General features: G+C 30.1%; 1 protein-coding gene across 5 annotated transcripts in view; it reads right to left on the bottom strand.

Annotated features, from left to right (window-relative positions):
* Dgk (diacyl glycerol kinase 1) overlaps window positions 1-12,059 on the bottom strand; it is a 112,114-nt gene that overhangs the window by 50,577 nt on the left and 49,478 nt on the right. For all 5 annotated transcript variants that reach the window (XR_011448464.1, XM_070314173.1, XM_070314174.1 and 2 more), the window contains one exon: window positions 2,949-3,077. Coding sequence is in view for 4 of the 5 variants with exons in the window: in XM_070314173.1 (XP_070170274.1) it covers window positions 2,949-3,012 (64 nt within the window). In the remaining variant the exon portion in view is untranslated. The remainder of the gene's footprint in view (window positions 1-2,948; window positions 3,078-12,059) is intronic.

Raw genomic sequence — 12,059 nt, 5'->3', positions numbered from 1 at the left:
AAAACTTAAATCTAAATTTAAATTTAAATCAATCTAAATAATAGCATATTTTTTATATTGATCGATAACACGGTAGGACACAAAATTCTCTCCGAAGTGCGATAATACGTTGTCGTTGTCTAAATTTACCTACACGTCAGGATTTAAAGTAAATTGGAATGAAAGGGGCCAAAAATGGCGTTTTTAACATTTTTAACATTTTTTTAAAAAGAAAATTTGATGAAAAAAAGTCATACAATCATGAACCAAAATTTGAAAGCTCTTGAATTATACTTTCAGCCATCAAGTTTATTTAAAAACCAGTTTTCTTCTTGTAGCAAAAAAAATGTTAAAAATAGCTAAAAACGTCTTTTTTGGCCCCTTTCATTCCAATTTACTCAAAATCCTAACGTGATGCACAAATTCTGACAACGGTACCGTGTTCAGCGCGAAAAAAATTTACGAAAAACGCACTTCGGAGAGAAAGAAAACGTGATTTTTTGTCCTACTGTGTAATACGTCAAAAATATTATTTAATAATAATATAAAATGTAAGAATAACTTAAAAAGTAAAACTTTATTAGATGGAAAGACTTGTATCATATATGTTGCACATTATTGTAAAAAATGAAAAATATTCAAAATGTCTTCCCCTAGATTTGCAAATTTTTATATAATTATTTTATATTATTAAATTATATTATTTTATATATTATTTTATATAATTAAATAAATGGTATTATTGTATGCATCGAAAATTTGATGCGTAAAATTTAAATTTTTAAAAATATTGAACAATTTTTATTTTCTAGTGACAAACATTAAGTGTATAACGTTTCAATTTTTAATTTTAAAAAATTTTTTATTGATTCTATTTATATACAAGTATTTCAATATTTGTTACGTAGAGGAAAATAAATCCGGATAGGCGGATAAAACCGGGTGCTTCTGTTTCTTCATGATAAATCTTTGGCTCGTGTTACTAATTGTAAATTGATGCCATCATTATTTTAAGATAAACTGTGCCTATACGCACATGATATTTCTTTTTTAAGAGAAGTTTAAAATTTTTGGGCCAAAAAAGATCGATATCGGGACAACAATCGAGTCGTAATGGACTTTTTCTACACAGAAACAGAATCTGCTTCGATAAATGCAGCATTGCATTTTATACATATCAGAGAATGTATATCGCAGTAGTTTTCGTCACTCGTACGCCGAAATATACAGCCGTCGTGTTTGTTATTTTGTTTTTTGTTGGGGCAAAACCGGGTATCTACACTGTTATCCTGATTTTGTTTCTCTACAAAAAGCAGTTGGAAACGAAAACTATCACTCAAAAAAATAAATCACTGAAAAGAAGCTTTTTGAAACTCTAAAGTCAAAAAATTAAATAAGGAAGCCCTGTAGCAATATAGAGAGAACAAGAGGATATTTGTGCGTGTGATTTTTGTCAATGGAATACATCTTTATATTGTATTTTGATTAAAATAAATCTACATTTTGTAATTGCACGATGTTTTACATGTTTTCAAATGGGTACCCGGTTTTACCCTACCGGTAGAACAAAACCGGGTATTTTCACTTTTCCAAAAAATCTTGTTATCCTTGGTAACCAAATATTTTTAATAACTAACCTCATTTTCTCAAAGTTTAAGGTTCACTAAAGATTACTAACGATCAGCAAAAATTTTTTTACTCCTTTTGTAGGAAGACAAATCCAAAACAAATTGAAAATTGTGTAAATTAGAAATTTGCACATTGCTTTCTCATAGAGGAATTTTATTTCACTCGCAAAGTTTAAGTTCCTTGAAACAAACGGGTTTGTCAATTTTGGCTTCCTTATAGAAGAAGTTTTGTGAGCGAAATAAATAGATAAAGAAAGTGGGCTAATATACGCCATGGTTGATAATGTTTTAAAATGTTCATCAATATTTCTTGTGTTATTTTTTGTGTATTTTCGTATATTCTCTAGAGTTCAAATATTTTGCAATTTTTTTCCAATTTTTGGGATCATAATTGACGTGATGATATCCTGTAGTAAATAATTTTTTTATATATTATTAAATTCTCATCTTATCAGAAATGTATTAAAAAATATTTATGACTATCTGTATTTTAAATATTGAGAATAATTCCGACTATTAAATAAGATGTAGAATTAAGCTATGTAAGTAATGTCTTATCAATTGTCTAATCCAATAAAATGATTCTCAATACATTTTATCAAATCGATTCGATAGTATCCCGATTGGGTTCGATAGTACATATTAGGTGAAATTTTAAAATCGACACGATTTAAACCCGATGTTGGCTTTAGAAATTCGTCGGCATGCCCATGTTTATAATGTTGGCAAATCACACGTAGGATATTACAAAATATCCTTTTACAAATATAAAAATTTACATTAAAAAAAAAATTTATATAAACCAGTTACCGATCTTCACCAAATTCAATACCAACTATCCTTTAATGATACTCTATTCATATAAATAAAAAGATTTGCAAAAGTTAAGACGTGTGTAGACATTTCTCGAAAAATTCAAAATTTTATAAATTATGAAGTCTTTCACCGTTCCTCACTAAATTAAATATCAAACATCCTTTAATAATACTTTATTCATGTAAAAAAAAATTAACCCGATATCTCAAATTTCAGGTATCTTGCGATCATTTTTATCAAAAAAAATATTCGTAGATATATCCGCGAGATTTTAAGATAATTATCGCAAGTTGCGAATTGGCATGTAATTTTTCTATTTTAAATTAATTGTTTTATAAACTACTTACATTTTCTTTAAAATTAAGACATAACTTTATAATAGACATAGAGAAAGAAAGAGAGAGTGAAAGAGTGAGAGTGAGAGAGAGAGAGAGAGGGAGAGAGAATAAATGCCGTATTTTTCGTCGTGATTTATTCGCATTATTCTACGCGTTTCCTTCTCTATCTCCTTTTTTTGTTACTTACAAGCTGCCAAGTCCTGGAGCTGTTGGAATTCTGCTGGCGAGAGCTTATCCCAGTGAAAGGCCATCCTTACTTATGGTTTATGTGTCCCTTAGGACGAGCGGCCAGATGTACAATATTGAAATTCGTCACCTGCGAAAAGATCCTACTATGTATAAAATATAATTAATATAAAGTTTTTCATGTAATTTGATTTGTTATAAACATCATGCTAAATATTACATTTGAAGCTAGTGTATTTAAAAGATGGTAATCGCACATATGAACGATACATTGATATATTAGTGTATCTCTATAAGTTTTAAAATATAAAAATAAAAATTATTTAATAACTGATTGTATGATAATCCATTAATATCGAGCTATAAAATATTTTATTTATATTTTTTAGAAGTAATGCGTTAAAAAGCTATTAATAATATACAGACTGTCCCACGAAAAGTGGCCACTACCTTTTATTTTTTAAACTAAAAGAAATAAACTGTAACAAATATAGAGGAAAGTTGGGTAAAATCGAGTAGGCGAGTCAAACCGGGTACCCCTAATTTTTCGTGATAAATCCTGCTATTTATGGCTAACTTGTGTTACTAGTTGTAGATTGGCGCCATCATTATTTTAAAACAAACCGTACCCCGGTACTGTGGGCATGATATCTCTTTTTTAATAGAAGTTCAAAGTTTTTAGTCCCAGATAGATCGATATCGAGTCGTCGTGCACTCTTTCTATATAGAACATCTGTTTCGGTAAGTGCAGCATTGCATTGTGTACATATTAGAGAGTATATCATATTAATTTTGATCGCTACTTTATACGTCGGAATATACAACCGCCGTATTTGTTACTTCCCTTGTGTTGGGGTACTTACACATCTCATATAATGAAAAGAGGAAGAATTGTTATCCTGACTTTGTGTCTCCACAAAAAGCAAGTCCTGCAGCAATGTCGAACAAGAGGATATTTTTATTTGTGACTTTTGTCAATAGAATACATCTTTATATTGTATTTTGATTGAAATAAATCTAGATTTTATAATCACACGGTGTTTTGCATATTTTCAAATGGATACCCGGTTCGACCCTACCGGTAGGACAAAATCGGGTACTTTGACTTCTCCACAAAATCTTGTTATTCTTGGTAATCAAAAATTTTGTTTCAACAACTAGCCTTATTTTCTCATAATTTAAGGTACACTAAAGACTACTAACGGTCGGCAACATTTTTTTTACTCTCACAGATTTTTTGTACAAGAACAAATCCAAAAATGTACCCGGTTTTAAAAAAGTACCCTCTACTTTTCTTTATATCAAATTATATAGTTCAAACTCAAACTTTATTGCGAACAACTTCCTTCATGTTGGAATATTCACATTATTATAAAAAAGTTATGCATTTTTGATGGGACATCCTGTATATTTTATTTTATAACACACGATTATACATATATATAGTAAAACTTAATAAACTAAAATAATTTTATATACAAAGAAAATGATTTATTTATTATTTTGTACAATAATATGGCTCTGGTTTAGATGCGATTATAACGGGCAATTTGTATAAACTATAAAATATATATATGCATTATTTTCTTTTTTTAAATCAATTCATAAAGATCGGATTTAAAACGTCAAATCGTGCAAATTAGCTTAAGTTACGTAAATTATGTGTTAAATCAACCTATAGTAAGTAATTATGTTCGTTGTTGATTTACTATCCCGTCTAATGGTTTATGCTAATATAATCTCCTGCGATCTCGCATATATACATTCGTTATTACGCATCGCTCGTGCTAAAATTACAGATTTATAGTTACTGTGGCCGCTTTTCTCTCGCTGTAAACGCACCTATACGCAAGAGAGAAATCCATGCGATCGAGCGTATTTCTCCTGCAAACGTGACGGCACGTGGACATATTAGGTGTACAACTTTGCTTCCGTCGTTTTTTTTCCGAAATTCGAGGCTTTATTGTAAAAAACTGATTATATGTCTTTGAGGCGTTTTGAAATTGCTTGTTGAGTCACTCCCAATGATCGTGCCAATTCTTTTTGACTTTGACTCGAGTCTTCATTAAGTAATGCCTCTAATTCTGCATCTTCGAAAACCTTCTCTCTTCCACCGCTATGCCGGTCTTCGACGTGAAAATCACCGTTCTTGAAGCGTTGAAACCACTCACGACACGTTCTTTCGCCAATAGCGGCTTTACCATAAGTATTTGAGAGCATTCGATGAGCCTCAGCCGCAGATTTCTTCATATTGAAGCAGAAAATTAAAACCTCCCGCAAATGACGAGAATTTGGCTCGTAAACTGACATTTTCAATCGAGAATAACTTTATGACGCGGACACAAATCGACTAATGTTTCTATGGGGTTATGTTGACAGATGCCCAAGTTTATCGCATGACGTCTATGATCTATTTATTTCGACCACTACTTACCGCTAAAGCCATCTATAGGAAAACGGCGGAAGCAAAGTTGTACACCTAATATATTCCGTTAGTGAAATTCATAATGTCCAATGAAATTCGTTTATTCGGTGCACGTAAAAAATTTATCTACAGAGAAAAAGCTAATAGGATATATTCACATTCGATGTAAAGAGTTTTTTAATAACATAAAATTATCAAATTTTTAAGAATTTCGCTACGTTTAATTATTTATATTAGTCAATATATAATCTGTAAAAATAAAAAATATGTTTCTTTAAATAATCAATATATAAGTTGCAAATAAAATTCTACGATATAGGTAGAAAACTATTTTTTATATAAAGATTTTCTTTTCCCAAAATTTTATCAATTGCTTATATGCTTGAATAAAATGATACAATATTTACATCTAATGTATATTTTCATTTTTGTGAATTTAATTGCAGGATGTAATTATATTTGAAATATTCTATACATATATTATAACTACGAAATGTATATGATTATTCGTGTTTTCTTTAGTATTTTAGAAAATTACAAAATAAAGGAAAACTCGACGCTATACAGTGGTTTTGATCATTTCAGACGTGCAATAGCAATATACTCTCGCGTAATGGTTTGGGAAATGAATTATTTTTCTCTTGCTACATTCATAATTCTCTCTTTGTATATTAGTAAAATATTATCAAAAAAATTATCATAATGTATCACAATAATCTACTTTTCTCTGAGTAAAGAGAGGATATTTGTCAAATATCACTGATGCGTGACATTTTGAACTCAATCCGGACGTGAATATAATGAAACCGCTAGTAGAGTGGTTAAAAAAGAAAATCTCGGGGATAACGATGAAGAATTAAAAAAACATATCGAGACGATTATTCTCGTTGTTTCGCGTACGAGGACCCTTAATCCACGACGTACCGTTGATAACAAGCTTAATCGACGAACGCGCTACAATGCACGATCGCATTAATCCCGGACGGACGCCCCTTCATGCAATACCTCGCTATTGCGAAAAGCGAAGGTTTCTATCGCCTCCCTCGCAGATGCAAATGCACCGATAATTTCGTCGCATTATATACATATAATCCATTCTTTCGCGGGAGAAATTCGCGTGAAATGAAATTTTACTGGTCCGTTGGCTTCTTCCGTTGGATATACCTAGGTCGGCCGACTGTGGCACCCGCGAACAAAATGCTACCAAAATCGATGCGGCAAACGCGCGGTGTTGTAATCAGTCACACACATACATATAAATACGCAAATCCGAATGAAGGACAGAGCAGGATGCAGTCTAGCGCGGCTGGATAATCCCACCCGGAGAATAAATCCAAGCGAAGCGATTGCGAAGTTTTTTCGTCCAAGAGTTTCTCGCTTTACTTTTTGCCGAAGACAAAATCGCAGCGACGCAAAAGCACATATGAACTCTTTTTTTGCAAATATACGAAGAGTCCCTCAGAAAGAGTTCTATGTTAGTTGTAAAGGATTTTCAAGAAAAGAGAAAAAGATCTAAAAGAATTTGTCTCTAACAATCTTTCAAATCGTCTACGGCGATTGTGAAGCTTTTCAGCGCGAAAATATCTTTTTTTCGCGATTTTTTTTTTTAAACGATGAAAAGGTTATGTTGTTGCGCGTATTTGTATCGTCCCCGTTTCCATAGTTTCTTTCACTCGACGAATTGCTCCCATCACTTGCGGTAATACGTATGCATCGTTAATTATATTCGTCTATGCATCGTCTTATGCACAATACACGAAGCTTTAGAAATTTATATTTTTTACAAAAGATAATTTTTCGAATTAATTATTTGCTGGAATGTTAAAAGCAAAAAAATATGCATTTAGAAATTTAAAGATAAATTATAAAGGAAATTATTTTCTTTGCCGATAATCTAAACCGTCGTTCATCATTTTAACAAGCAATATATTCCACGATATCCCCATGAATCTTAAATTCTAAGAAGAATTGCATTTCTTGTGCAGTGTAGGAAAGCAACCTACAAGAAAATATTGTGTGTGTCTCGCGTTACAGCACTTACAACGACCGGTGAAATCGTAAACCCAAGTACATGAACTCGACGAAAGATAGTTAAGTAAATTTATTATCTTTTATCAATAACAAAATGAAATATACACCATCGTCAGTTAGCCATGATAGAATCACTGTATGTCTACAAAGCACGACACACGGTATATATATATTTGTATGCGATGTATTATATATCCAATGTAGTATATGCACATATATTATACGTAGCTTAATTCAAAGCTTGGCAATAATTGTTCATAATAAGATATATTTCTATTTTGTATTGGTTGTATTAATAAATTTTCGTTTACTGTTATACAATCTTTAAACTTGTAAAGATTATAATCTAAATTAAATATGATATTTTTAAAGTGTTTATATATGTACGACCCAACTGGCAATTGTTCGATTGTTATCACAACGTTTCGACCATATGGTTTTGGTCCTTATCAAGTGAACTAAAATTACAATATTAAATAATGATAATCCCGTTACAAAAATGAAATAAACAAATTTACGTACATGCATTATAGTTAAAGTTGAAAGAGAAAAAAGTCGCTATGTCATAATGACACACTGTGACAACCTCTCTGTTTAAGATACCGAGAAAGACTAAACGACCTTTATTAATCTATCGTATATGTTATTTAAATTCTCTGTATCCTTTTGAGAGTTAACAGTGTTGTCATAATTTGTAATAAAGAACATTTCAGCTATTTCTCTCTTTCTTACATGTTTTTCAGTATGCAGGATATCAGGCGTTGACCAAACGAAGTGATGATCAAATTCTAATTTGTGTTTACTAATTACAGAAAGATCACTAGCGTGCATTTTTATGTTATTAAAATGTTCCTTGACACGGATAACTAAATGTCTTTTCGTTTGACCAATATACGAAGCACTACATTTCTTGCAATTTATTTTATAAACGACTTCCGTTCTATTACTAATAGGCAGCACATCCTTACCACGTTTAATCAATGAGTTTAATTTTTTAGGTACATTGTAGACAACATTAAAACCCATATCTTTAAAAAACCGACCGATACTGTCACTCAAACCTTCAACAAAAGGTAATGCAATGTAAGAGGGCTTGTCTACATTATTTTCCTCAGTACTCGGAGTAACATCACCACGGTGTTTCAAAAAATTAAGTCTCTTACAAACGTAACGGTTTACAACGTGTCTCGGAAAACAATTATTGAGTAAAATCCGTTTCACGGCATCAATATTTTTACCATGAAACTGATCGTCAGACAATAAAATAGCATGGTCAACGAGATTAAAAATGGTGTTCATTTTATATTTAAAAGGATGGTTGGAATAAAAATTAATATATCTGTTGGAACAAGTAGGTTTTCTATACCAATTAGTTAAAATTTTTCTCTTAAAGCGGATAACAGTGGTGTCCAAAAAATTAATACATGAGTCCGACTCTGTTTCATGCGTGAATTTTAAGCGTTGGTGATAACTGTTGAAAACCAACTTAATCTCGTCCACCTTTGCACGGGGAACGATGGCAAAGATATCATCCAAGTATCTATAATAAACAGGAACAATAAAACTCAACAAACTCAAACAATGTGTCTCCAAATCACCCATCACAATATCTGCCAAAATAGATGATAAAGGAGATCCCATAGGACTGCCAAAGATCTGCTCATAAAACTGTCCATTAAAAGAAAAACTAGTCGATTCTAGAACAATTTCCACTGCATATAAAAACTGAAGCAATGATATTTTTGATTTAATTTATTATAAATGATAAGCTTGTGTACTTGACTTTATGGTTCATAGCACATAAATAAAGGAGAAGAATATCGCAGATATTCTACGGATATATCCGCGGATAAATAATTTCTAGATTTGACAATTAATAAGATGTTATGTATGCGTACGTGCGTGCGTGCGTGCGTGCGTGCGTGTGTATGTGTGTGTAAATCTGTATTCGAGAAAAATATCAGGTAATATATCAGATAAATTATGGTACAATATGAAAATATTGTTTTTATACAATATATTTTTATATATAATAAAAGATAATATATTTTTTTTCTCTCTTTAATAGAATAATTTTGCAAAAAATCTGTTTATATATTTATAATTAAAATCGCGCAGAATCGTAATCTATGTGAAGAGACAGTCCATGCGTGCGTTTGTTAAATAAAAAACGCTGCGTTATACACGTAATCGATTACAATTTTTTGTATTTGAAATCATCAACAAAAATGTTAAACATTAAAATTGGCGCAATGCATAAAAATATTATACGTCAAATTTTTTGACGTATTCTTACTGGAACTGCTAATAAAGTCCGAAGCTAAAAAAAAAAAAAAAAAAAAAAAACCATTTTATAATATATAAATCAGTCTTTTCGAGAGGCTGATTTCCATATGGCACTTAAGAGTCACGCGTTGATTGCAATTAGCTTAGAAGGATAATTAGGGGCACCCCTTGTGGCACGCCTTGTATATTGTACATATCTGTACCACATATATACTTAGCTCGCAGTGTGTCATGGTAATATTCTCATGCATGAGTTTAAAATTAGTCGCATTGCGCGTTTATTATAGTATAACGCATTCTAGGGATGGCGCCAGGAGTACTCCATCAGTATAATCAGCCGCTGCACTGCAGCAATAGTAATTCCTTAATAGATTGTAATTATTTCGCAAAGTTTACATGATAATTGGTTTAAAAATGTTTTTATATTACACACGCGATATGCGTGTAATATATAACAGAGTTATTGTCAAGGAATTGCAGGCGGAATTGATTTTACGCATTGATAAAACCTAAGCAGGCACGAACTCTATTATAATTAATCGGTAAAAATATACACGTTAGAAAAAGTACAACACAAGTAACTTCACAGAGTCAATTTTAAGATAGATAATCTTGCTATATACCTTTTTGCTTCATTTGTGAAAACACAATTTACGCAGCTTTTTTAATTATAATAATATAATATATATGTCGTAGCCAGATATTATATAGTTCGTCGTTTTATAAAACGTCTAGGCATTTTATAAAGTGTGACCACATTCTCAAATTATGTTTGAAAATGCACAACACACGAAGCTTTAGAAATTTATATTTTTTACAAAAGATAATTTTTCGAATTAATTATTTGCTGGAATGTTAAAAGCAAAAAATGCTCTTTGCTACTAGTGCACTCGTTTCTTACGGTGTTTATTGCTATTAATGGGATAATAATTTTGTAAAGAGAAATTACAAATATAACTAGGTATACGAATCAATAAACGTATACATAAAAAGAAACAATAACAATTATACTGCTGCTACAAGATCAAATCATAATAAAGTATCTGTAAAATTATAATGATAAAATAGATCTTATAATAAGTGTAACTTAAAAAAAAAAATTATAAAAAGTATAGGATCAAAAGAAAAAAGCGTTATATCAAAGAATTTACAAAGATTAACAAAGAAATTAATTTTAGGTTTAGTAGGAGATTCTATCACATAAATATCGAAATAATGGATTCATAACTACAGGGTAATTCGTATAAAGTCACCAATTTAATTATTAGCAAAATTTGAAGACGTATGAAAAAATAGTTTATATCGACTTGTTCAGTACAAAGGGGGACATCATAGTGGAAACGATTATTTTATGAGAGGAGGCGTTGAGGACATTTCAAAAAGTTAATTTTATTTTTTTATAAATGGAACTCCCCATCTTTTTTATTACATATTCTTATAGATCTTCTTGAAACTTTTTCAAAACACTATAATAAAGTATTTTTGGTAAATGTTTACATTATATATGTAAAAATGAAAACGATTCGTGAGGTGTAAGTTAATGTAAACATTTACCGTATCTTTTTTTTTTGTTAAATATTTGTCGTTATTTTATATCTTAATCTGGCATATTTTGATATAAAATATATCGTAAAATATTTAGTTTCCGATAATTTTACGTATGGTAAATACTTTTATGTACAAAATAATAAGATAAATCGATTGATATGAAAAAAATAATTGTTTTTAAGAAAAAGTATGTAATTATTTACAATGTATCTTTTTTAAACGGTGTTTTTTTTTTTTTTTACATCAATTGATTCATCTCATTATTCTGTACATAAAAGTATTACAATAAGATTATCAAAAACTAAATATTTTACGAGATGTTTTATATTTTATATCAAAATATATCACATTAAGATATAAAATAACTCGAAAAATACTTAATGAAAAAATACTTTATTATAGTGTTTAGTCCTCACTCATAAAATAATTGTTTTCGCACCGCGCGTTGTTATGTATTCAAGTAAAATATCGTAAAGTAAAATATCGTAAATATTGTAATATTTATTTAACGCTTCAACGTAATGTTATTGTATAAATATCCTTGTAACACACGTGCACGTTCTAATATTACTATGTTATATATATATTTATAATTTATATATATTTATTATTACTTTTATTATATTATTTTATTTTTATATCATATTATAACTATATATATTTATATATATTTAATATTACTGTGTAATATTATTATGATATTATTAAAACGTTACATATATTAGATTTTCAGATTTTACAACATCAAAGCCGGTTCACATGCATACGATATGCACCCTCATATTGAGAAATATATTTTCTTTGAAAAAAAATTTGAGATTC

The sequence above is a fragment of the Polyergus mexicanus genome, unplaced genomic scaffold (assembly GCF_030449975.1).
Source record: "Polyergus mexicanus isolate NDT 795.1 unplaced genomic scaffold, iyPolMexi1.0 SCAF_26, whole genome shotgun sequence".
Taxonomy (NCBI): domain Eukaryota; kingdom Metazoa; phylum Arthropoda; class Insecta; order Hymenoptera; family Formicidae; genus Polyergus; species Polyergus mexicanus.
Note: the sequence above shows the minus strand (reverse complement) of the source record. Positions and strands in the feature narration are given on the sequence as shown.